This window comes from Bison bison, unplaced genomic scaffold (assembly GCF_000754665.1).
Source record: "Bison bison bison isolate TAMUID 2011002044 unplaced genomic scaffold, Bison_UMD1.0 scf7180017864325, whole genome shotgun sequence".
NCBI lineage: Eukaryota > Metazoa > Chordata > Mammalia > Artiodactyla > Bovidae > Bison > Bison bison.
In genome coordinates, this window is record NW_011494897.1 from 1,837,874 (window position 1) to 1,865,244 (window position 27,371).

The 27,371-nt window shown below is 40.9% G+C and overlaps 2 protein-coding genes across 2 annotated transcripts in view; one reads left to right on the forward strand and one right to left on the reverse strand.

The window, feature by feature from the left end:
- Nucleotides 1-17,720, forward strand: part of RAB3GAP2 (RAB3 GTPase activating protein subunit 2 (non-catalytic)) — a 105,245-nt gene extending 87,525 nt beyond the window's left edge. Inside the window, exons 27-35 of the mRNA XM_010853264.1 lie at nt 2,106-2,172; nt 4,890-4,960; nt 7,448-7,483; nt 8,934-9,008; nt 9,307-9,525; nt 13,255-13,344; nt 13,543-13,764; nt 14,395-14,553; nt 14,749-17,720. Of these exons, the coding sequence (XP_010851566.1) occupies nt 2,106-2,172; nt 4,890-4,960; nt 7,448-7,483; nt 8,934-9,008; nt 9,307-9,525; nt 13,255-13,344; nt 13,543-13,764; nt 14,395-14,553; nt 14,749-14,904 (1,095 nt within the window). The 3' untranslated portion in view covers nt 14,905-17,720. The remainder of the gene's footprint in view (nt 1-2,105; nt 2,173-4,889; nt 4,961-7,447; nt 7,484-8,933; nt 9,009-9,306; nt 9,526-13,254; nt 13,345-13,542; nt 13,765-14,394; nt 14,554-14,748) is intronic.
- Nucleotides 17,721-17,947: 227 nt separating this feature from the next.
- Nucleotides 17,948-27,371, reverse strand: part of IARS2 (isoleucyl-tRNA synthetase 2, mitochondrial) — a 44,354-nt gene continuing 34,930 nt past the window's right edge. The window contains exons 19-23 of the mRNA XM_010853265.1: nt 26,690-26,796; nt 25,387-25,532; nt 23,710-23,900; nt 19,573-19,717; nt 17,948-18,435 (exon numbers count right to left, since the gene is read on the reverse strand). Of these exons, the coding sequence (XP_010851567.1) occupies nt 18,293-18,435; nt 19,573-19,717; nt 23,710-23,900; nt 25,387-25,532; nt 26,690-26,796 (732 nt within the window). The 3' untranslated portion in view covers nt 17,948-18,292. The remainder of the gene's footprint in view (nt 18,436-19,572; nt 19,718-23,709; nt 23,901-25,386; nt 25,533-26,689; nt 26,797-27,371) is intronic.

A 27,371-nucleotide genomic window follows, 5' to 3' on the forward strand; every position in this document is an offset into this window, starting at 1 on the left:
TCACACTGTAGTCCTCATGATCAAATCCAGAGTAAAGATCCTGATGCCAGCCTGATTGTCTGCTTGGGCATCACTTTCTGCCCCTTCCAGCAGTCTTCCCTCCCAGACATTCTCAATCTGGAAGCAGCATGAGGCCGTCCAGGCCTGGAGACAGGAGGCCTGGACTTGAGGGCTCCACACAGGTGTCTGGGTTTGGGCCAGTCACTGAATCTCTTGAATCTGGTTTTTCTCCTCCCACCCTTTTTTAATGATGGTGCCACTGTTCAGGATTGACACCTGGATAAAATAAGATGCGAAAATGCCTGCTGTATATTTCTCTTGGCTGTACAGTTCTCAGAGCATAGGCCTCCTTAGTTCTTTGGTAAATTAACCTCAATCAAAATTCTTTCCTTTATCATCCTTGTATCAGGTTGCATTGAAGAAAAATCTCATTGATTAAGTAATTCACACTAAAATACTAATGATAGGAGCTTCCCAGGTGGCGCTAGTGGTAAAGAACGCGCCTGCCAAGGCAGGAGACATAAGAGATGCATTCGATCTCTTGGTGGGGAAGATCCCCTCGAGGAGATCCTGGCACCCTACTCCAGTATTCTTGCCTAGATAATCCCATGGTCAGAGGGGCCTGGTGGGCTACAGTCCGTGAAGTCACAGAAACGTGACTGAAGCAGCTCAACACATAAGCATGCATACTAATGATAATGATATTTTTCCTTGCTCTAAATAAAACAATGTTGTCTTGAACATGTAATCACTTTCATTTTAAAGAAAGACATTTTAAAAATAAGTGCTTTAAACAAAGTAATGTTCTTTGATCAATTAAACTTTGACCAAAAAATACCCCTCCCATCACTCTTCAGTTGACCTCCCCACAGCCTAAACGGGAGCAAGTTTAGTCTCTTCCTTAAATGGGACACTTTTGTCCCATTATAAGAACCTTATAAGAACTCTTTGTCCCATATAAGAACCTTAGGACTAGAACAAAGGCACGATACTTTCTAAAATCTGAGTGAATTAGTTCCAGATTCAGGTTTAAGAAAACGATATTTAAGTTAAAAATCTTTGTCCTACAGAGGTCATTTCTAAACCAAAGGCAGTTTACATAATAGACACTGTTCAGCCCCATGGCTCCTGGCTGTGTGACCTTTGGGAATGTTTCTGAGCCTTTTGTTCTCAATTTTCTCCTTAAGTAGATGAGGACCGTAACAGTAGCATCTCGAAGAGTTGTAGCAGCTTAAAGAAAATACACACATGGTGCCTGACATTTTGATTTGTGTTGCCGTTGTCATTTATTATAATTATTTACATTTAAAATCAATAGTCATTTTTCTTGTTTGTTTTTTTCCTGTTAAATATTTATCTCCTTGCCCCATCCAACAACCCCTATCCCAGTTTCATCATTTTACACACACAGCTTTACTAGGTTCAAAACAATTGAAGTTACCTTTGGGGAACTTTTGACACACATTAGCAAAGTTGCTATGTTTAATAATGTACAGGCCACAATTTTAAACTGCCTTGATTAAAAAGAGTTGAATGTTCAGCATTCCCTCTTATATTTCCTATTTCCCTTCACTGCTTTAATATTTTCTCCTTGGCACTTAGCACTAACATCCTTTATAAACATCCTCTATAATTTACTTACCGTACTTATCATCTAGTTCTGTCACTAGAATGTAACCTCAGTGAGGGCAAGGATTTGGGTCTGTTTTGTTCATTACAGTATGTCTGCTGCCTTTAGCAGCCTGTGCATAGTAGTTGCTCAGTAAGTAGTTGTTGAAGAATTAATTAATGATATTTACAAAGAAAATAAACCTACTGTTTTTACATTTGTGTGAAATTCAACTATTTATTGGAGAGAGCATTGCTGTGATGTACAGACCACAGTAAATTTTGAATCCAGATGTCCGGGAATCAGTTGTTAAATAGATACTGTAAGGGAGACCATTAACATTATCTTATGCAGAATTTCTTCTTATATAATAATTCCATGTTCTTGTAACATTCTTGGGTTTATGTAGAAATGTATGTAAGAAGTCTCCATTTATATTTGAAGCAACTATTGAATAATACCTCTTCTTTCTCTCTTCTTGCTTCCGCTATGCAAGGAAGCACGTTTTTTTGTTAGGTCAATAGAACACTTGAAGCATATTCTTAATGCCCATATTCAGAATGGTAAGTAAATAGGTGTTTAAAATGTAACTGTTTCTTTCAAAAGAGCCAAATCTCTCTTTTTTTTTTTAATAATGTTTTTTATTTTGTATTGGGGTATAGCCAGGTAACAAACAGTGTTGTGATGGTTTTAGGTGAACCAGGAAGGAACTCAGCCATACATATACATGTATCCCTTCTCCTCCAAATTCCTCTCCCATCCAGACTGCCACATAGCATTGAGCAGAATTCCCTGTGCTATACAGTAGGTCCTTGTTGGTTATCCATTTTAAATATAGCAGTGTGTACATGTCCATCCCAAACTCCCTAACTATCCCATCCCCTTCCTCACAGAGCCAAATCTCTTTAAATTCACATCCTGGTATATTTTTATTTGATAAAAATAAAGTAGGTCCTACCACCTAACACGTTACTGTGTGTGGCTGCATACACAGTACCAGCTGTTTTAATTGCTTGAAAAATGCTGTCCAGAAAGGAGATGGGGGCTGGTGGTAATTATCACCATCTCTCCCCACCCATCAGTTTCCCGAGCTGATGACTGTTGCTAGCTGTAGTGAGGAGAATATTATGCATGAATTATTAATTCCCCCTCTAGTTCACGGGTAGATAAGGAACGAGGAATGGGCTGCTCAGAACTGTAAGTCCTGATGAAAAAGTTAGGGTAGCCAAAGCCTAATAATACTGTATCCTAGAAATTACTTTGTGCTGCTTCTTTTTCTTTTATTTATTGATTATCTAAGTTTATTTCATTTGTTTACAAAATAAATGCATCAATATTGTCTTTTCAAAAAATGTTTTATTGAAGTAGAGTTGATTTACCATACTGTTAGTTTCTGGTCTGCAGCAAAGTGATTCAGTTATACACACACATACACATGTATATATGTGTTCTTTTTCATATTCTTTTCCACTATGGTTTGTTATAGGATATTAAATATAGTTCCCTATGCTGTGCAGTAGGACCTTGTTGTTCACCTATTTTATATGTAGTAGTTTGTGTCTGCCAAATCCCAGTCTCCAAATCTATCCCTCCCATCTTGTGCTTCTTTTAATGAACATGAGCATTCTCCATTGGCTTCTTTACCACGGGGATTGCTGTTGTCTTCTTGAAAAAAATGGTACAAATTATTGTAGAAAAATGGTCACCAGATTGCTGGCTGCATTTAATAGAAGAGTTTCCCTGTAAGAATTAATCAAGGAACTCAGTAATGAACTTGTGAGATACTAAGATAGGAAGTTAGTAAGATACTAAGTGGTGAAACTGGATTTGGGTCCAGATAAGGGGAGATAATCACCTTTTTGTCTCTGTGATACATTGTAGAGAAGCTGTTTATTTCTTCTTCTGTAACACCTTCTTGCAGGTGATATGGGGTCAAATTGCAGAAATTCTAAAATTCTTGTTTTACTTGATAAGAACTTATAATTTATTTTGTATATTCATCTCTTTACTCTTAACTTTCTTCCAAGGGTGGAAAAAGGATTTAAAGTGGCTCATTTGGAAAATAAGGTCTCTAGAGGATTTATCCTTGCTGATAAAATTAAGTTACCATTGATCACAGGCTGGTATTCAAGTTAGAATTTTACCCAGTTTGTCACGGGAGGAATAAATTCAGAGTTTGGGATTAACACACTACCACACTTCTACATACAAAATAGATAACCAACAAGGACCTCCTGTATAGCGCAAGGAACTATACTCAATATTTTGAAATATCCTGTAAGGGAAAAGAATATATATATATATATAAATATGAGTGGGGTGTGTGTTTGTGTATATACACATAGATGTGTGTGTGTGTGTGTATATATATCTGAATCACTGTTGTACACTTGAAACTAACACAGCATTATAAATTAACTTTACTTCAATTAAAAAAGAAAAACACACTTTATCCAATTTGTACATTGAGTAAGTTTCCTGGCTTCTGCATAACCTCACTCCTAGTTACGGAAGCAGCTTTGTGGGTAATAAGGCAATATGTGAAATGTCATGTTTATGCTGCCTAACTGACAGCTATTGTGGAAATTCTAGTATCAGTGCCACAGTTTATTGTTTATGGACATGTAAAGCCCAGATTTTTTGTTTGGTTGAGTTCTTTTTAAATATTTTTTTTTTGTATTTTGTTTTGCTTTTTAATACTTTTTTTGTATATTGCTTTATTTAGTGGTTACATATAAGAAAAATCCTTTAGGGTTGTTTCCAGTGTTTGGCTGTTGACTCTCTTGTACATATTTTTGTGATTGTTTCTGCAGAGGACTTGCTGGGTCACACGGTAGGCATACGTAGCTTAGGTAGATATGGGCCAGGCAGTTTTCCAAGGGGTTTTTCCAGGTGGTGATCCCACCAGCAGTGTGTGAGCAGCCCCACTGTTTCCACATCCTCATCCACACTTGGTGTTGTCATATTAAAAAATTTTAGCCTTTCTGTTGGTCATGTAATGATATCTCTGTGTAGTTCTAATCTCTGTTTCTCTTATAACTAATGACGCCGTCTTTTCTTATGCTTATTGGCCATTTGGATAGCCTCTCACACAGCCCAGTTCTGATTTTTATAGATGATAAAGGTTTTTATTAATTTTATAAATATTATATAAGATATAAGAAGTAATATCTAAATAACACAGGTAGTTTTATAAACTTAATGAAGAAAACAGTTTGCTGTGTATGGTGAGAGAGGAGACATATAAGCATTCTTCTTCTTTACTTCACTTGCTATCCAGGCATTGCACTGATGATGTGGAACACATTCTTAGTCAAAAGGTTTTCTGCTGCTACGTACTTGATGGATAAGGTAAGGTCATTTTAAATTTGAAGTTTCCTATAATGACTTCTTGTTTATTTGGCTCCATTAATAATTGGCTGATATAAGAAAGATTATTTACATTAGGCCTTGTTAGACTATTTTTTTAATTTGATAACTGCATTTTATTTATGCTCAGTTGTCCTGGCATTTTGGTGACTTGAAGAGCCCAAATCCTTGAAAGAGAGCAATATCCTGTAAAAGCCTCTTAACCCAGGTGATTAGGACCAGTGGTGAATTCAAGCATGGATTTGCATTTTAAATTAAAACATATAAACATGCAATTTCTCATTGATCATGGGATGTAGGGCCAAGATATTTTCTCTAAATAGGGTTGATTGCAGTTTTACTGAAGTTTTTCTACATTAACCTCACCCATGATATATTGCCTGTAATTTCTAAATCCTGTCTCTTTAAAACAGTGATGCCATCTGAGTATAAAATCTTAGGATTTTTGTAATTTGTCCCCTACTCTTTATAGTTGTTTCTCTATATCTAATCCAGTAGACCTTGGAGTGAGCTACTGTCTTCCATAAATCTTTTTAAAGCAGTCTGCACAGTATTCATGTAAAGAACTCCCTTGTTTTCCTTATTCATATTTTATTAGTTATTTAATTAAATTACAGACTTACAATATGTACAACCAGCATAGGTAGATTTGGGAACAGATATAAAAGGTAAGCCTGTAACTCAGCCAGTGGGAGAGAAGCTGCTGGCGTTGCCTCTGGGCCTCAAGCTGAGCGGCAGCGCACCTCGCAGGCCAGTGGAGAATGTCGGTTACTCCAGCAGCAGCTAAGTGCATGTTGGGATTGCTACCACCATAATGACAGCATATGCTATTAAATGTACAGTGACAGACATTCCTAAACCATAAAGAGCACTACGGCTCAGACCCACTATAGGCCACAACTTCTGTAGAAAATACTTTGACATCACTGGTAACTTTTTTTTTTTTAGTTAAATCTAACTGTTCTTCCCTGTGTGCTCATCTTCCTTGCCCATTTACCTGCTTATTTCTTGAAACTCACTCCTTTTGGCCTGTGTACTGTTGCTCTGTTTCACAACTCTGACCACCGTCTTGAGAGACATAATGCAAAGCCTTTTCCATGTGTTAAGCTGTGCAGATGTTCAGCATTCTACCCCAACTGTCCCATCTCACCCTCACAACTTGAGTTGGGTTTAGCAGCCCTAAACCAGGAAGCAGAGAGTTTATAATCATTCATTCAATAGATATTTATTATGAGTATCTCTTCTGTGCCAAGGACGGTGCCAGGTTCTGTGGTTGCAGAGAATAAAGTCACAGCCCGCCCTCAACCCACCATCGGAAAGATGGTAAACAGGCAATAGGGTGCTTTTAGAACTCAGAAGAGGAACGTGAGTGACAAGGGGAGGCTTCTGGGCTGATTTTGGAGGATGAATATACGTATGAATCAGTAAAAAGAAGGGTGAGAATAAAATGTTTCCACAGAAAGCCCTGGAGATGGGAGACAGCGTGTCAGATTCGGAGAGCTGCAAGTAGCTTTGATTGGTTGAAGGTCAGGCTAGAGACAGGAGCAGGAAGTGGACCATGGAGAACCTCCTCTGTGGGCTATGGATCTGGGGTTTTCTAGTGTATGTCAGCTGTTTAGCAGAGGGCCTGGCACAGTCGGGGAGGGCACACTGAACGGTAGCTGTTATTTTTATCTTGGAGACTTGGAGCAGTTTTAAGCAGAAGAATGATATGATCAGATTTGCATCTTAAAAGATGATTCGGGCAGCAGGATGAAGTATGTTGCAATTGGGGTGGGCTGAACGTGGTTGTTTTGAAGGCCGTTGAAGTAATCACAGTGAGAGGTGATGAGGTGAAGAGGCCTTTGTCCTTTCACTTTCTGTTTCCTGTGAATTTTCTTGTCACGTAATATTCTTGAAGGGCAGAACTTTATCTTCCACTTACTACCCCATATAAAGTGTACAGTAGGATCTTAGGAATTACTTATGGAATAAGAACATCAGCTGATTTTTCTGAGCCAGTAATATAGCTTCTGTCTGCTATAGATGGTTATTCCTTCTGACCTTTTAAAAGTACTGTGTATCATTATGAACAAGCGGAATTTTTAGCTGCTCCTTATTCGTAACCTTCAGTTTGGTTCTAAATAGGTTTTAAGGCAACACAGTTTGATTATGGAAATGGGGAACCTGATTTTTGGGGGTTTTCTTATTTAATAGTTCAAAAATAAGTATTTTTGAAAAGAATGATTTGTGAGCCCAGTGTAATATATTTTCATAATATATATTTTTTTAAGTTCCACCACAAAATTAATTGTTTTATGCTACAAATTAGTACAACCAACATTTAATTGATGACACTAGTACTGCATTTACTTATAGCTGCATGTATATTTTTAAAATTTGGTTACTTTTTACTTTCTATACCATAGTTTAATGCCTTTTGATTTAAATTTCTAATTAAATGCAGCATTTTGTGTCCTCTTGTCTTAGGTTGGAAAAGCACCAAAGGATAGATTATGCCGAAGGGTAAGTGAATCTTCCTTAACTAGATGAATAGTTGTTAATTCTGCACTTTATATAGTACCTTATTAACTGTGGGGGTGAACTTTGCCTTTTACCATTTTGATGATGTAGTGAGAGATAAGAAAAATGGAAAGAGAACACTGTATTAATAAGGAAACTGGTTATGACTTATGGTCAATTTTAATTTACCTTTCCACATCATCAAATAGTATGTTTAAACTAAGTTTGCCAAGATGTCTTCAACTTTGGACTGTGGACAGGAGGTCCACAAAAAAAAAATTGCATATTTTTGCTGTCTTTCAAATTAGAAATTTATAATTGAAGTGGATTCATATGAGTAGTGAACTTTATCTACCTTTATGTAATAGCTGTTGTACAAACAGTCTTAAATGATGTTTCTACCCATGGATACAGGGGTTTATATTTGAGGTCAGTGATTAGTAATGCTGCTGCTGCTAAGTCGCTTCAGTCATGTCCGACTCTGTGCGACCCCATAGACCAGGCTCCACCGTCCCTGGGATTCTCCAGGCAAGAACACTGGAGTGGGTTGCCATTTCCTCCTCCAGTCATGATAGTGAAAAGTGAAAGGGAAGTCGCTCAGTCGTATCCAACTCTTAGCGACCCCATGGACTGCAGCCTACCAGGCTCCTCCATCCATAGGATTTTCCAGCTAGTGTTGCTCAAAACTTTGAAATATTATTACAGATATTTTAAGAAATACTAGGACACAGGAATCCAGCCTTTATATAGGCCCTTAGTCCTGAAAAATCTCCATCGTTGAAGAATTTGTCTGTATGCTCTTGAGTGTGGCTCTGTGACTACTGTTAATATGTGTGTAAATACACACATACACATATGCTGTATTCCTTAAGGATGAATTACTTAGGGATGTCAGGGATTTGTGGCTGTTGGTTTTAAGAAGACCTCATGTGAGCACAGTGGCCCCTTGGACAGGCCCCTTCAGGAAAGATCCATTGCCCACACCATCAGTCTGGTGTTTACTTCACCAGCTAGGGGATCTTACTTTAGTTCAGAGGGTTCAGTTCCTGAAAGATGCTCTGAAACCAGATCAGGCTATTGTCCTGGAACTTTCCAGGTTGGCCTGTCTTGTGTACTCTTGCACACACACACCGTGATTGTTTGGCCAGCAGATGCCTAAGCAAGCCAGACGCAAGCCATCTGTGGCTGACTGACAACACCGCCTCTTTCCAATACAGAAAGATACTCAGTTTTTAAAAATTGAGAGCAGAACCATGTTTTTTAAAAGCCAGATTTTAAAATCTGCTGACTCTACACAGAGAGATTAAAATGTGCGAGTGCCTTGACTTTCAGTTCTTACCTGTCTGTTCAGTGGGGAAAGGCAGTTAACTAGATGCATATGTTCTATTTATTCTTCTGATTACAACCTACCAGTTTTCCTGCTGGAGCTAATGATGTCCCTTCTCACAAACAGGATGTGGGGATGAGCGACACAGCAGTGACTTCCTTCCTCGGCTGCTGCTGGGATCTTCTTCAGACTTTAATGGAGGTAGAAGGGTGGTGTTTTTATGCTGAACTGTCTCTAAGATATCAAGTATTTTGAAACTCATTGGACTTCAGAAAGAACTATATAAAAAGAGCTTGTTTTTTGTTTATTCTCTTCGAAGTTTTGACGTAAGCCTAAAAAATAGTGACGTATCTTATTAGTATTTTTTTTTTAATTATAACTTGAGGGATGGGGAAAAATACGGGTTTCTACTTTGCTGCTGGTAAGAAGCTCATTAAGATATTGGCAAACTGTCATTTCTCCGATTCTGAACATAGCTCTCCCTTCTCAAAACACCCAGGCAGACGTCAGCCGGGATGAAATGCAGGTGCCCGTCTTGGACACGGAGGACGCCTGGCTGACTGTGGAAGGCCCGGTCTCCATCGTGGAGCTGGCCCTGGATCAGAAGCACATCCACTACCCGCTGGTGGTGCACCATTCTGTCCTGGGCGCCATCCTCTACGCTGTCATGAGGTTCTCTCTCAAGACCGTGAAGCCGCTCTCTCTTTTTGACAGTAAGGTAATTCGGAGAGCACTTGGGATCCTCTTGGAGCTGAGGGTCTAGCAGAACTGTCTTATCAGAGAGAAGTCACTTGGTCTTTTGTGTCTTGTATAGGATTATTTGCTGTGGGGGTCTTGGTCCTCTATTCTTTGTCAGGCTCCCTGTTCTGATTTACTTGAAATATGGGTGTCCCGGGGTTCGGCCCTCTCAGCCGTCTCTACCCATCATTCATCTTCAATAAGTTCTTTTTCTCCCTCTTGTGTGTGTTCAGGCCTGACCTGTCCCCAGGATTTGGGGCATGTGTTTCTCCTGAATGCCTCTATCGGCCTGTGTGGTGGGCTGCACATACCTCCTTCCTGAAATATCTATCCCCGCCCCTACCCACCCTTGACCTACACTTGCTGTTCCCCCAAGTTCACTGGCTTGGTCAGTTGGTGAGTGATGTCACCATCTGTGATGTGGCAGAAACTAGTAGCCTGGGAAACATCTAGCTCAGTCCCCTTCCTCAGGTTCCAGAGCCACCGTGAGCTCATCGTCGGTTCTTCCTTGCATCCCCTCTTGCCCATCCTTCTCCATCACTGTGGCCCAGGCTCAGGCCTCATCGTCTCCCCTAGGCTGGTCCAGCAGTCTCCAGCTTCCCTCCATAGTCCCTGCTGCCAGACCTTCCTTCCCAAACTAAGATTCAGTCATACTAGATTCATGCTGGGACATAAGACACAGCCTTGCCTGGCTTCTCCACCCGGGCTTGTGTCCATAGTGCTGGTCTCACTCTGCAGCCAGACCACCGCTGGAGACCCCTCTGGCTCCTGGTGCTGGGAGCAGAGGACAGGAGCCCCTGCAGGAGGACTGCCCCCCTCAAGAAGGGGGAAAGCAGGGTGCTGCCGGAGCTCAGTTCCTCCTCCCAAAGGCACTGTCCCTGTGGGGAGCAATGAGTGCAGGGGGAGAGCAGAGACCTGCTGTTACTGTTACAACTACTGTTACTAACCATGTTATTACTATTTCCTGCCGCGTGGAAATGTGGAGCCCGAGAAGGCGGCTTCCCCGCCCCTTGACTTACCTCTCCTCCCGCTTGTCCATTCCTCACACCCCATGCTCTAGCCACTGCTCACCACTTCCACCCCTAGGAGAAGGCAGGCATTTTTCTCACCTCTTGTCTTGTTGTATTGTTCCATTTTCACAGCCAGCTGTTCCATACGGTCAGTTCCTATTTGTTACTCACTTATCACTTAAGTGTCACCTCCCCTTCAGAGTCTTTGTCTACATTTCCTGAACTGACCACCTCTTGGCCATGTCCCCATGTCTGTGTGCCGTGCCAGGTACATAATAGGAACCCAATAAATATTTGGTACATTCATAATTAAGGAGATGATAAAGAGAAGTTATGTGACAGAGGTCTGCAGAAGGGATGGGGCAGGTGGTGAGTAGAGAAGCCAGTGGCAATCAAGGAAATCAAGCCTCTTGGAGAAGCCAGTGGGAATCAGGAGTTGGTGACCATGTGGCCTGGGAAAAAATAATAAAGATCATGGAGGGATTTTGAGGAATAAGCCACCTTATGACAGACTAGTGCAGGGTGGAGGAGAGGGGATGAAAATTCAACCCAATATCAAGTTTGGGGGGCTGGACATGCCATTTAAAGGAAGCCCATTTAGAAGGGTTCTGGACATGATGAGTTTGAGAATAAATATAAGCAGAAATAGTGTATTTTAAGAAATTCATTTCTAACAAGTACTTTAAAATTGGATTTAAAAAAATAAATAAAAATAAAGTGTCTAGCTCAGTACTCCCCTCAAAAAGGGACTTCTCAAAACGAGACCACATCCAGCATTGGACATGCATGGTGGTGATGCTAGTCCCAGCCCAGATTGCGCTTGAGTGGCCTGGGGCAGCTGTGTGACTCACGTGCAGGTAGCAAAGCAGTGTGCTGTGGCAGGTGACGCAGAGCCCCTCCCACCTTTGCATTTACTGGTAGAGTTGTTTCAGTTCTCCTAGCCTGAGAGTCATGACTCCTGGTTGTCCTGAGGGTTAAATGACATACTCAACACCAAGTGCTCAGCAGTGTCTGGAACATAGTAAATAATAAAAGCACACATACTGCCCATCCCGGAGGCCCTTCTGTAGAACAGACCCCGATATCTAAGACCTCCAGGTAGAAACTACAGACTGTGAGTGAGTGCATGGGAAAACTCTCAAAAGGTGATGTTCAGAGGGAGCAGGTTGCCCTCAGAAGTCTGGCATGTTCTATCACCAAAGGATGAATGGCTTCTTGGCAGTCCCTCCAGATGACCTGTAATCACAGATTAGGTCTAGAAAGTACCTTAGGCGATATCTGGCATGACCTGAAAGAACAGCACCCTAGAATGGTGGGATCCTTTGTTCAAGATGACCTGGGTGCAAGGAGTGGGCTTGGAGCCCAGATCTTACAACTTACAGGCCAGTGCTCTTTGCTCTTGCAAAGAGCATTTCCTTCTTGAGAACTTCTAAACCGTATTTTCTGATATTCCTTTTTGGCTCTATTTTCTTAAACAGGTGCTTTTAAACAGTTCAACAAGTATTTTTAGAGGATTCAAATACCTACAATGTATTCAGTTCAGTTCAGTTGCTCAGTCGTGTCTGACTCTCTGTGACCCCATGAATTGCAGCACGCCAGGCCTCCCTGTCCATCACTATCTCCCGGAGTTCACTCAAACTCACGTCCATCGAGTTGGTGATGCCATCCAGCCATCTCATCCTCTGTCGTCCCCTTCTCCTCCTGCCCCCAATCCCTCCCAGCATCAGAGTCTTTTCCAATGAGTCAACTCTTTGCCTGAGGTGGCCAAAGTACTGGAGTTTCAGCTTTAGCATCATTCCTTCCAGTGAACACCCAGGGCTCATCTCCTTCAGAATGGACTGGTTGGATCTCCTTGCAGTCCAAGGGACTCTCAAGAGTCTTCAACACCGCAGTTCAAAAGCATCAGTTCTTTGGTGCTGAGCTTCCTTCACAGTCCAATTCACACATCTATACATGTATTAGTTACCGATTATTACTTAACAGGCAGATTCTTTACCACCTGAGCCACCAGGGAAGCCCCATTACATACAAATGATCCCCAAACTCAGTGGCTGAAAACAGCAAACGTGTCATTTTTGTGAGTCCCGATCTGTGTTCCCCTAGTGTAGGCGGCTTTGGCTCAAGGTCTCTCTTGTCTGCGGTTGGTGTGTCAGCCAGGACTCCACCAGAGCGGGGATCAAAATGCACTCACAGGCTTCCAAGAGGTTGGCGGGACTCAGTTCTCCTCATGTGGGCCACTGCACAGCGCAGCTCCCAGGTGGCTGCCCTCAGAGCAAGTGAGAGTGAACAGGAGCTTCTAGGGCAGAAGCCACAGCCCTGTGTCACCTGATCTTCAAAGTGTTAGGCTGTCCTCTCTGCCTAACCCTGCTCACCAGCCCCACATCAGGGGAGTGGAATTACACAGGGCTTGGGTACCGGGAGGAGGGCACCCCTGGGGTTCACCCTTAAGGCTGCTTTCACCATAATGCTTACGAAAATCAAAAGAACAGAATTCTGAAGTGTTAGTGTTCAAAGACAAAGTCAAATCATGAGTTCTTTTTAATTTTTTAAATTGGAGGATAATTACTTTACAGTATTGTGATGGTTTTTGCTGTACATCAACCTGAATTGGCCATGGGTATGTGAGTTATTCTTTATACCCCCTCCCCCCCATAACAGCCCATACTTATCAATTTTCTTGGTCTTTTCTTTTTCTTTAGGGGAAAAATGCATTTTTCAAAGACTTAACTTCAATTCAGTTATTACCTAGTGGGGAAATGGATCCAAATTTTATTTCTGTACGACAACAGGTAAATTACAGCTATTGGGATGACCAGCTCTAAGGTATTTTTGAGAACTAGTTTCTCTTTAAATTGTATCATTTTTTGATAACTAAATATAATGGAAAAACTACTCTAAATGACAGAAAAGCCAAGTTACTTGGAATTGCATATTTTTTAATGAAAATACTAACAAGATTTTGCTGTATCTGTTTCTCCACCTTCAAGTTCTTACTGAAAGTCGTCAGTGCAGCTGTCCAGGCCCGACACACAGTTGCAAAAGACAGAGACTCCACAGAAGAGGCAGCAACCGCCCCTTTTGGTAAAGACCAGGACTGGCCAGCGCTGGCCGTGGACCTGGCCCATCACCTTCAAGTCAATGAAGATGTTGTCAGGAGGCATTATGTGGGGGAACTCTACAACTACGGAGCTGACCACCTAGGAGAGGAGGTAACAAACAGCCTATGAGTGTCCTCTGGGCTCAAGTTGTAAACCTGGCAGTTGGGGTAAAGAATCAGTAAAGTTGCCAGTAAAGCTTGTTTTCCCTTCCTTTGTTACAACTCCTAGGCACAATAGTAGAACAGGATTAAAATAAGTAACTAGGGAATTCCCTGGTCGTCCAGTGTGGTTAGGATCTGCGCTTTGATTGCTGAGGGCCTGTGTTCAATCCCTGGTCAGGGAACTAAGATCCCGGATGCTGCACAGCTTGGCCAAAAAAAAATTTTTTTAATAGAAACTAATCAAATTCCTGTTTGTGGCCAGTGTTTAGTATAACTCGGGCAGTATGCCAGACCTGTTTTATGCAGAGGGACAGAGCAGTAAACAGACAGGGTGCCTTCCTCCAAATGCAGTCTACTTATGGGAGCTGAGAAGCACGCTCAATTCTGGATTGAGCTGTAAATGCTGTGAAGAAAATCACTAAGATCATGTGAATAAGCAGAAGTAGAATAGGATGATCAGGGGTGACTTCTGAGCTGAGCCCCAAGGACAGGAAGGAGCCAGCCACTCAGAAAACTGGGACCCTTGCCAGAGGCAGAAGTAACATGAAGTCCGTACGTTTGTCCACGCTCCTCCCTGCAGGCCATCCTCCAGGTTCAGGACAAAGAGGTCTTGGCCTCGCAGCTGCTGGTGTTGATGGGGCAGCGGCTGGCGCACGCCGTGCTCCGCACACAGACGAGGGAGGGGCTGGAGCTGCTCGCCAGGCTGCCCCCCACGCTGTGCACCTGGCTGAAGGCCATGGTGAGTGCTGGGCATGAGGGAGGCAGACAGCCACTGGAGGCTTTCTCTTATGCATTTTTAATAGTGGAGAAAAATGGGATTTTCTTAATTCTGAACAAAAGCATTTTTATTGGGAAATTACTCTCCTGCTAACTCTTAAGTAGCAATTACTTGGTTGTATGTAACTGATGGGTTATTTTTGTGTCCCATTTGCAGAACCCCCAGGATCTTCAAAACACAGAAGTGCCCATTGCAACAACAGCTAAACTAGTAAATAAAGTCATTGAGCTTTTACCAGAAAACCACGGGCAGTATAGTTTAGCCTTACACCTCACTGAAGCTGTGGAAGCCATATCTCTTCCTCCTTTATGACACTTATCTCCTGCAAACAGTCTCAAATTGTGTGACTCTAATATGAACTAGTGCATGGTTATTTTACACAATAAGATCTGGAATTTTACGGAGGAAGTATGTTTTTTTCTTTTGTAAAGTAAATAAAAATACACATTACTTTTAAAAAGTGCAGTCTTGGCTAAATTCCACCTTTGGTTAATACTGACAATAAAATATAAACAGGTATCAGTTATACTATCAATTTCTCTTGAAGCTGTTTTCCTGTTTATTTTTGATTTAAGCACTTAAGTAGCTTTATTGTCCAAATTTGCTATTTAAAACTGGTTATAATTTACAGATTATGTTCTTATAAGATTCTATATTTCGTACTCAAAATGTTATTGTAATTAAATTTAAATGTGTTCATGTGTAGTCCCCATCAGTAAAATGAGAGAACTGTCTCACTCTGTTTTAATAAATGTTGGGAAAATGCTTTTGTTATCATGCTTAATCCCGTCCTGGGGGACTGCCCCCTGGAGTTCTGGATGCTGACAGGCTTCTTTCCCAGAGGAGGTTATGCTGGTGCCATCAGAGGAGGAATAATGGGTTCAAGACCATCATATTCATCAGAATGGACACTAAGTAGAACCCTTAACCTGTTGCACTTGCCAAAACAGAATCTGAGATGCAATCTAACCCAGCAAAATTAATTATAATGCAAGTTAAGATTTGCTTTTTGCCAAGATTCAAAATTGTATCCATATCAGGTAACTGTAAAAATGTATTATCTTGTAAAACTTATGTTTAAAAAAAGGGCAAAGATGCTAAAAATTTAAATCCAACTTTATTTTTCCTACAAGTGTTTAGAAATGTCTGTTTCTGGGATCTGGTCATGTTACCTGTTCTTAGGAACAGTATAGAAAATGCTTAGTGATGATACTACAGCTTAGCAAACCTACCTCACTGCTGGCTTGAGAGGATGAATACAACTAATTTTGTACCCTACAGTGCCTAGAGCAGTCCAAGTGCTGAATAATCATTTGTTGATTAAAACCAAATTAACCAAAACTCTGTAAAAAAAAGTACTTTGAGCTGTACAAATACCAAGTATTTATCAAGGTAAATCTTCGGAATGTAGCCATACAGCGCAATTGTTGACATGTCCTGGGTCACAGTTGTTACACGTAGCAACTCGTTGTGATACAAAAGTTTGTTTCTTCACTTCCTCAGGAAGAAGCCAGCTCTTGCAATTGTGCAAATTTGAGGCGTTGTTTTCAGGAATATAAAGGAAAAGTCTGATGTCTGAGAATATCCCAATGTAAATTCTTTTTAACAGAGAGATCACATTCAAATAAGTACTGTCTAAAACCTGGTAATTACTGTTTCATTTTAAATCGTGAGAGATTAATTTTTCAGGTGCCTTGAGTGTTTGGGGTGAAGGTCCATGTGTCTGACCGAGGCATACGCTCTGCAGCAGTAACACTGAAAAAGGCCTCCAGGCGGTCCAGACCCTCAGCCTCTGCTGGGATCGCTGGTACCCATCCAGACACATTCACGTGATTTCTGAGTATCAGGCATTCTGTAGTCACTTGTTACATGCACTCTACAAGATGAGTTCTTTCCGTGACTTGTCTAGATACTCTGAAAGTAGTTCTGAACCTTGGAGGCTGGTCAGAGAAACTTGGAATTACAGGCATTGTTAAAGAGTAAATTACTCACTCTGATTCCATTATCACTTTGGGGGGTATCTAACAAGCATTTTAGATAACAACACTGGTTGAACTTACTCTGATAGGACACACAATCAAATTTTGGGATTGTTGAGAATATATTAATAAGCTGGAATACGGCTCCTAGGACCATAACAAATCACTGAGTCTCTAGTTAGATTTATACTCCTAAAATTTGCCATTGAGAGAATTTTAAAATTGAATTCTCAGTTGCATGGTTAAGAAAAGCAGTTAAATATTTTACTGTTTCGTTAAGGGCTTTAAAAATAAATCTGGTAGAGGAAAGGAAAACAAATACCTGTGTATACAGTCTGTAACCATGAAGAGCCACAAAGAACGGAATCAAGTTTCACACAGAACAGGCAGTTTCTGAAACAGGTGCATTGCACTTACTGCAGTTATTGGTGCAAAGCCGATTTACCAGTGAGTAGCTTTTTCTTAGATATACTCCCATCCTCATATACGTTTCCTTGTTATCATTAAGTAAGCATTCTGTACCTTCTTTCAATTCTGTTGTAAATGCAAAGGAAGTCAAAAGGGTTCAAATAATCATAACTTCTGCATTACAAGTTGTGTTTAGATATAGAACTAGAATATACAGGATAAATGCAGATAGGGAGAAATAATAGTACCAGGCTTCTAAATACGTCCTACTTTTGTAAAAAGAAAAATGAGGTATGGAGAAAAGAGTTTCACCTTTGTTATAAAAACTCAACTAGGGTCAAGGTAAACAGTTAAATTTAAATAGTTTTCTTGAAAAAAATGATTACAATTTAAAATCACAGAAAACTCATTTAATAATACTAAGCATACAGGGAATCAGTTCTCTTAGCAGTTACTGTGGTTCATTTCACTTAGGCAGATATTTTTAAAAGTACTCTATAGCAACAGTGAAAGCCCTCCCTCACCCTGATAGGAATGGATTTGTTATATTTCTGCTAAATAGAATTAACCATCCCTAGAAAGATTTTAATCCTATATGGAATTGTTTATTCCATATTATCTATTGTAATGTATTGTAAGTAGTCAAATTCTGTATATACTGCTATTTTCTGTGTCTGTTCATTGTTGTGAACTTATGTATATTAGTGAAATAAATTTTCAGCTTTCATGTTGTTTCCTTAACATTTATATAGTATTAATGTGTTTTTCCCCTCTTATATGAGACATATTTGGTGACTTTTTCTGATGTGCAGCCCAAAGAGCTAGCTGTTCTGAAAAGGTTGATGTTTGCTGTTAAGGCAGAATGAAATTACTCTCTTCATCTCCTAAGTGACAGACCCCTGCACCGTTGCTGTTCAAAACACATTTTTTTACTTGCTATTCACAACTTGTGTACCACCACCAGTCAGTAATTTTCCAGGTGCCTTTATTTTTAGATGTTATAGAACTTAAATACTGAGTGAAGAAAGTTTATAAAATATAAAACATTTTCCGCTCAGCACATTTGTAGGCAAGCATTTTCAGTGTTATGTTCTGAGTTAAGTCCATTATGGATCCACCTGCAAATGTATATGTTTCCATATGTATATATACACATTATTGTTTATCTAGTTACAGAAAAACACTTGTAGCTCTGACTTTGACTCATCCTCAATCTTGGATTTCTCTCCAGTACTGTAAACAACCCATCTAGACCCCTACTCAGTCCTGTCAGGAGGTTCTTGCTCAGAAAGCCGTCGACACACCCTGAGGTCCTACTTCCCTTTCACAACTTCTGCGCATCGGGGACACAGTGTATCTGATGACTCAGCTGTGTACTTCCAACAGCGAGGGCATTTTTCCTTCGTAGTTGGCATGACAATTACTTTGTATGAAGACTCTTCACGAATATCGCCACCTGTGGAAGAAAAACATGTGGAGAGTATTCCTCACAGGCCACTGAACTTGTGCATCTCTGTATTTCTCCAGGTGCCCCCTTTTCAGAGCTTCCTCCCTGCCTTGGGAAATACTGCTTCCCTTACACATTTGTACAGAAACAGCCAAGATGGTAGGCTCACACAACCTGATGACTGGTGAGGAGGAATCTGAGACCCTGAGAGGCTGATTTTTCCACAGGTCATGGGAGTTCTGTACCTAGTCAGGCAGAGCATGCCTGCTTGCTCTTCATCTGTGTCCAGTTCTGATAATTACACTGCCTCTCCTCTCCAGCTACATTCTTAAGAATTTTAAAAGAGCCAAATTAGAGGGACAACGAGCAGTGCCCCCACATTAAACTTCTTGGTTTGGACAAAAGGAAACAAAAATTTGTCCATAATGAATAGACCTCAGACAGAAAATAAATCATTTTCTAGTCACTGCACAGAGAATATAAATTAACGTTCTGGAAAGCAGATTAATATGAGTCTACTACATGATCAGTGCTGCCAGGGCTCCAATTTAAACTGATGGCTATAGATGAGTCTCCTACCTCTTGCTGGTGCCTAAAAGCTACTATGAAATACACAGCATCACTGTTCCTAAGATACACTCATGTTGTTCTGTTAACGTTACTCAGCTTTCATTTCCATCAATGAGAATGAAGTAAGTTGACAAAAGATCCTCAAATCAAACAAATGCCTACAAAAGGTCTGCTTATAAGATATCACTGTGGGAATGAGTTCAATAAAACTTCCTTGACTCATTATGAGTGGCTACGATACTGTAATTTGGGGTGAGCATAATAAATTGTAGATTGAACATGAGAGGGATGGTAGGGTTGGTCAAAGGACAAGGACACAGGCCAACTGAGGTAAGGCAGACTGACTTCACATACGGTGACTATGACGTTTTCCCTCCTCTCCCTACCCCTGTGTTCCCAAGATCACCAGGTAGGGCACTTAGCTGGTTCAGAAACCTGGCCACTGTTTTCACTTTCTATAGAAAGATGCACTCACCAAGTGTGTATCTGCCTTTCAGCTGGAGATGACCTGTAATTATTGTTCAGTTGTCCACATACCATTGTTATCTGGTATTTGTATCATTCTCATCTCCTTACCTTCTAAATTGATTAGAAATGTCCCTTTAAGCTCAGTCACATCCTCGCTTATTCCTCGTGGTTCCTGAGAAAGCAAAGTTGTCTGGGACGCCATCATTAATTCATTCAACTGAGAGGTACTGGAAGTCTCCTCGGCTTGTAGCATCTGGGCATAAGTATTTGAAAGTTACTATCTAAATTGTTACCACAAAGGTTACCACAACAATTATAAAAAGACACTGCAAGTTCTTATGTTTGGTGAGGAACTCTTGGGACCATCACCTCCTGAGCTAATACTATTATATAAATCAAATCTTACTAGTATGAAAGCTTTTAACTAAAAACTGATCAATAGTATCCATTGAGAATACAACTGTATGCCAGGCACTTCACTTTACTACTACTACTACTAAGTTGCTTCAGTCGTGTCCAACTCGGTGCGACCCCATAGACGGCAGCCCACCAGGCTCCCCAGTCCCTGGGATTCTCCAGGCAAGAACACTGGAGTGGGTTGCCATTTCCTTCTCCAATGCATGAAAGTGAAAAGTGAAAGTGAAGTCGCTCAGTCACGTCCAACTCTTAGCGACCGCATGGACTGCAGCCTACCAGGCTCCTCCATCCATGGGATTTTCCAGGCAGGAGTACTGGAGTGGGGTGCCATCGCCTTCTTCAAGGCACTTCACTTGCTAGATGCTAAATGTCCACCCATTATCTGTAACTCACAAAACAGCAACAGCATTTTTTAAATCCCCATTTTACAAATGAGGAAACTTGCTCAGGGAGGTTCCCAAACAGTAAGTGGTGTGCTGCAATTCCAGCTGAGGTCTGTTAGCGTCAAAGCCCACACTTTATCCCTGTATCATGCTTCCTACAGGAGAGGGGTTAAGATACTATGTCAACAAGGATCTGCTTTTAGCGGTGCAGACCAATGGTGGCAGTCTGAATAATGCTCAGAACTCTTCTGAAGCACACTGAATTGGGATATCTGATAAGCACTTTTGTACATTTTTCATTTTAATTCTGATCTTCAAAGTAAGTGCGTGAGCTAAGTAATACAAAATCCCTTGGGAAAAAAAAAACCAACTCATGAGAAAATAGGAGATTCAAAGAGATTGCATTTACACCATTAGTAAGTGACAGATCCAGGACTCCATCAGACAGCCAGTTAGTATAATTTCTAAGGAAAAATACATTCATGTTTTTTTAAATCCTGAATTTTTTTTTTCAAGTATCAATGATCCAAGCAAGGTGTACTGTTTTCAGCTTACTACTCAGAACTAATGACTCCAAGGCAACATGAGAATGCAGTAGGAAAGCTCAGTGCCAGGCTGGGCAGCCTCAGCCGAGTCACAGCCTCAACAGGCCTCAGCTTCCTGGCTCAAAAAATGGCAATCATGAGCTTCCCAACTTACCAATTTTAAAACGTCAATATCTTATCAAACTTTTGTTACCTGAGCAACCATCTTATACCTACTAGCTATTTCAAGCCCTGAATCTTAATCAACCTGATTACATTATTAAACATTTAGATTGAACTTCCAACCAGCTGAGATGGTCATTTTTCAGTAGACTATAATACCAGTCAAATGTTAAAACATAAGTCACAAAACTAAGTTTTCTTCTCAAACATTAAAAAAAAATCTTGAGTCAGTATGTTAGGCTCTAAGTCAATCTGGTCAATCAACCCCTAAGATCTCAAGGGGAAACTTTTGATGGCCCTTTTGAAAATAAAAAATAAGATGAATGCTTTGAGATCACATGGTAAATTTGCTGGCGCAAATGAATTTTCTTCAGAACTCATGAGTAAAAGATGAAAAAAAAATTTTTTTGTTTTGAGTCTTGTCCAGATGGATAAAATTCTCAGAAAACCAGACCCTTAACACAAAACTCCCAATTTTTGTGTATTCAGATATTACTGCCAGGTGCTGCCTGTTGTCTAACTAGCCCTGAGGGCTCATGTTTCAAATAGAACTTTATTAAACCTTCCTGTCCCAACCTATAAAAAATAAGTAGCAACAGAGTACATGTTTTATAAGAGAAGAAAAAGGAAACACACAGAGGTTGGAAACAAAGAATCAGTGATTAATATTAGGATTAGAAGACAGAAATCCTAACTTACAAATTTTTTTTTTAATGTACTATCAAGACCATCCCCATGGAAAAGAAATGCAAAAAAGCAAAATGGCTGTCTGAGGAGGCCTTACAAATAGCTGTGAAAGAAGAGAAGCAAAAAGCAAAGGAGAAACGAAAGATATACCCATTTGAATGCAGAGTTCCAAAGAATAGCAAGGAGAGATAAGAAAGCCTTCCTCAGCTATCAGTCCAAGGAAATAGAGGAAAACAACAGAATGGGAAAGACTAGAGATCTCTTCAAGAAAATTAGAGATACCAAGGGAACATTTCATGCAAAGATGGGCTCGATAAAGGACAGAAATGGTATGGACCTAACAGAAGCAGAAGATATTAAGAAGAGGTGGCAAGAATACACAGAAGAACTGTACAAAAAAAGATCTTCAGGACCAAGATAATCACGATGGTGTGATCACTCACCTAGAGCCAGACATCCTGGAATGTGAAGTCAAGTGGGCCTTAGAAAGCATCACTACAAACAAAGCTAGTGGAGGTGATGGAATTCCAGTTGAGCCATTTCAAATCCTGAAAGATGATGCTGTGAAAGTGCTGCACTCAATATGCCAGCAAATTTGGAAAACTCAGCAGTGGCCACAGGACTGAAAAGGTCACTTTTCATTCCAATCCTAAAGAAAGGCAATGCCAAAGAATGCTCAAACTACCACACAATTGCACTCATTTCACACGCTAGTAAAGTAATGCTCAAAATTCTCCAAGCCAGGCTTCAGCAATACGTGAACCGTGAACTTCCAGATGTTCAAGCTGGTTTCAGAAAAGGCAGAGGAATCAGAGATCAAATTGCCAACATCCGCTGGATCATGGAAAAAGCAAGAAACTTCCAGAAAAACATCTATTTCTGCTTTATTGACTATGCCAAAGCCTTTGACTGTGTGGATCACAATAAACTGTGGAAAATTCTGAAAGAGATACGAATACCAGACCACCTGACCTGCCTCTTGAGAAACCTATATGCAGGTGAGGAAGCAACAGTTAGAACTGAACATGGAACAACAGACTGGTTCCAAATAGGAAAAGGAGTACATCAAGGCTGTATGTTGTCACCCTACTTATTTAGCATATATGCAGAGTACATCATGAGAAATGCTGGGCTGAAGAAGCACAAGCTGGAATCAAGATTGCCGGGAGAAATATCAATAACCTCAGATATGCAGATGACACCACCCTTATGGCAGAAAGTGAAGAGGAACTAAAAAGCCTCTTGATGAAAATGAAAGAGGGGAGTGAAAAAGTTGGCTTAAAGCTCAACAATCAGAAACCTAAGATCATGGCATCCGGTCCCATCACTTCATGGGAAATAGATGGGGAAACAGTGGAAACACTGTCAAGACTATTTTTTGGGCTCCAAAATCACTGCAGATGGTGACTGCAGCCATGAAATTAAAAGACACTTACTCCTTGGAAGGAAAGTTATGACCATCCTAGACAGCATATTCAAAAGCAGAGACATTACTTTGCCAACAAAGGTCCATCTAGTCAAGGCTATGGTTTTTCCAGTAGTCATGTATGGATGTGAGAGTTGGACTGTGAAAAAGCTGAGCGCCGAAGAATTGATGCTTCTGAGCTGTGGTGCTGGAGAAGACTCTTGAGAGTCCCTTGGACTGCAAGGAGATCCAACCAGTTCATCCTAAAGGAGATCAGTCCTGGATGTTCACTGGAAGGACTGATGCTGAAGTTGAAACTCCAATACTTTGGCCACCTCATGTGAAGAGTTGACTCACTGGAAAAGACCCTGATGCTGGGAGGGATTTGGGGCACGAGGAGAAGGGGACGAAAGAGGATGAGATGGCTGGATGGCATCACCAACTCGATGGACATGAGTTTGGGTAAACTCCGGGAGTTGGTGATGGACAGGGAGGCCTGGCGTGCTGCAATTCATGGGGTCGCAAAGACTTGGACACAACTGAGCGACTGAACTGAATTGATTTACATCGACATCTTCTGAAACCAGATTTTACATGGAGCACTTTGATATGAACCCCATTTCAAAAGGAACAAACTGTGACTCACCTCCATGATCTCAAAAAGCAGCCCAGGCTCGATCACAATGATCACCTCATACTCAGCTGCATTTTTGCCAGGAATGCTTCCAAGAAATGAATCTCTCATTGCACACGCGCTTTCTATGGCTTCTTCCAGTCCAGGTTTCTTCCAGATAGAACTGGTTTTAATCCACCCAGTACGAAAAACACTCTTGGGTTCTTAAAAAAAAAAAGTTAAACCAATTTATATATATTTTTGAACTGTATATAAAACTCAAACCATCACACGTTTAGTATTCATGGGAAATAAGGATTGTTATTTGTGGGTAATAATTAATATGGTTGTTGTTCAGTTGCTACGTCATGTTTGACTCTTTGCAACCCCATAAGATGGCAGTGTGCCAGGCTTTCCTGTCCTTCACCAACTCCTGGAGCTTGCTCAAACTCATGTCCACTGAGTTGGTGATGCCATCCAACCATCTCATCCTCTCTCGTCCCCTTCCCCTACTGCCTTCAATCTTCCCCAGCATCAGGGTCTTTTCCAATGAGTCAGCTCTTCACATCAGGTGGCCAAAGTATTGGAGTTTCAGCTTCAACATCAGTTCTTCCAATGAACAGTCAGGGCTGATTGCCTTTAGGATTGATTGGTTTGATCTCCTTGCAACCCAAAGGACTCTCAAGAGTCTCCTCCAACACCACAGTTCAAAAACATCAATTCTTCAGCACTCAGACTTCTTTATGGTCCAACTCTCACATCCATACATGACTACTGGAAAGACCATAGCTTTGACTATATGGACCTTTGTTGGCATCCTAAATGCTTACCAAATATTTACATCAACATTTGGAAATGTAAACAAAGGACAAGATATACAGTAAGATCTCAGAAGATGCCCAGAAGAAACTAAAATAGAAATATCCCAATATTACAGTAGATGTCTGTGGGTTATAAGATCAGGAGTGACATCCTCACTGTAAAATTTCTAATTTTCTGTAAGTTTAATGTAATCAGACAGAAAAAAAATTAGAAAACTATTCAGTAGCAGGCACTATACAAAGACTCTTGAGAGTCCCTTGGACTGCAAGGAGATCCAACCAGTCCATTCTGAAGGAGACCAGCCCTGGGTGTTCTTTGGAGGGAATGATGCTAAAGCTGAAACTCCAGTACTTTGGCCACCTCATGCAAAGAGTCGACTCATTGGAAAAGACTCTGATGCTGGGAGGGATTGGGGGCAGGAGGAGAAGGGGACGGCAGAGGATGAGATGGCTGGATGGCATCACTGACTCGATGGACATGAGTCTCAGTGAACTCCGGGAGTTGGTGATGGACAGGGAAGCCTGGCGTGCTGCGATTCATGGGGTTGCAAAGAGTCAGACATGACTGAGCGACTGAACTGAACTGAAAATATATTTCTGACATTTATAAAGGTATATAAGAAAAAGTGACTTCTCAGTATAGCCAAGCTGCTAATATATTTCAGAAAGCATTTTAAAGTGGCTTGAAAGATATGCTGAAATTCATCCTAGTCCTCTACACACAGATGAGATGCAGAAACTACAGTTGCTGAACCGAGACGCATGGTGCCACAAAGCAGGCACTGTATTAATAGATGAGTGTGTGCCTCTTACTTGAAGCAGATAAAAGGAGATACTGCACCCTCAGCCAGGGTCTTTCTCACTCAGAGAACAAATCAATATTTCTTACCTTTAATATAGGGTATGTGCTGGAATACCTCTTCAGCCAAGTGAGGAAGAATGGGAGCAAAAGAGCGAACCATTACATCCAAAATTTCAGCTAATGCAGTCTGACAAGAGCGTCGTTTGGGATCATCTGCATTTTCACAATAAAGCCTGGACAAGAACAACTTATTGAGCAGTTGACAACATGCTGTACACAATCACGGCCAAGGTGGGACCGGCCTCAGGCTGAGCTTATTCTGAAGGTGCCTAAGCCTATGGCTCTGTCTTCTAATTAAAGGATAAAATATTCCATCATACAGCGCTTCTGACTACATCCTCTATTCCACTTGACTCCTTCCAGGTGTGCTCACCTCCTCAAAAACTCAGAGCTATGCTATGTCCAATTCTGTTTTACAGATCGATAATAGCTAGAATCTAGACAACTCAGTGAACGGAAAATGAGTACGTCAGTTGATGGTATTTAAGATTCGAGTCCCCAGGCCTACAGTCTTCCCTGGTGGCTCAGGTGGTAAAAGAATCTGCCTGCAATGCAGGGCACCCAGGTTTGATCCCTGGGTTGAGACGATCCTCTGGAGGAGGGCATGGCAACCCACTCCAGTATTCTTGCCTGGAGGGTCTCCATGGACAGAAGAACCTGGCGGGCTACAGTCCATGGGGTCACAAAGAGTAGGACACAACTGAGCGACTTAGCAAGCATGCTGGCACCCCACCCTTACTTATGACCCTATCAGTACGTCAAGGGAAGGACTGGGATTTGTAATCCCAGTAGAAGGTCCCTGAGGTGCTGATGAGTAGGGCGGGCACTTCACACTGGCTGAGTTACTACAGGAGCAAAACATGAAGACAGCATGCAGCCTGCCTCTAAAAGGGCATCACTGATGTTATATGATGTTATTATATTAATAATTACCTGAATACTTCTCCCGCCTAAAGGCCAGCAAACTCCTGAAAACAAGCACTGTGTTCATGCCCTCACAGTCACAGCTACTACTTATTGAGGACTTGCTTTGTCAAACACAGCATTGAGTATGCTACTCATATTGTATCTTTTCATTTCCACTTTCTGAGATAGGTATTATCATCACCATTTTATGAATAAAGAAACTGAGATTATAGGATAAATTGCCTCAGCTCATCAAACTAGCAAGTAGCAGGGTGAAACTGCCTAATCAGACTTGACTCAAGAATCCAACTTCTTAATAATGGCCCAGGCCCCCCACTGCTGGCCTCTGCTTTCCAACATTTGCCGAGCAGAGTAGACAGTCAAGCACTGTTTGTTAAGCATTTGAATGTTCAGTCATACATACCTGTCTTTGATTATGCTGAAATAAAAATTGGAGAGTTCCCTGGTATAAAATGCTTGTAACAGCCGAACAACCTTTCCAAAGTCATACTGCTTATATGAATCATTAATCTAGGGAACAAAACCAAAATAAATTTGGAAGCTGGGATAAGCAAATAAAAATGCAAGTCGTCATGAGCAGAATATGTTCCTTTTCAAAAATACGTTTCAAAGGCAGACAAACACAAAACAGGAAAAATGCGAGAGCATTTAAGGATCTTTGAAAGGTTATTTCTGGATATGAAAGACTACTATCCTCAGAAAAAAAAAGAATAATTTACCCTGGACTCTACAAAAGAACAGGCATCAAATGAAAAGATCAAGTTTTAAGTGATGAAACAGCATTATTCTAAAACAGCAAAGGGTAAAAATTACCAATGTTCCCTCATTTATACAAAAAAAAAATAAAACTGGGCAAAAGTCTATATGTACAACTCTGACTTAAGTGCAAGCAATTCCAATTTTTGAGAAAATACAAATTACTTGTGTTTATATATGACAGAGTATTTTACAAGACACATTAAGAACTGTCATTTCAGTTACTGCTGTACTTTTGAGATGGCTATTTCTATACATCTGCAGACAAATAAAAGTACACCTCAACTTTATTCCTTCTTATACATGGAGCTGATTTTCAGAGGAAAATG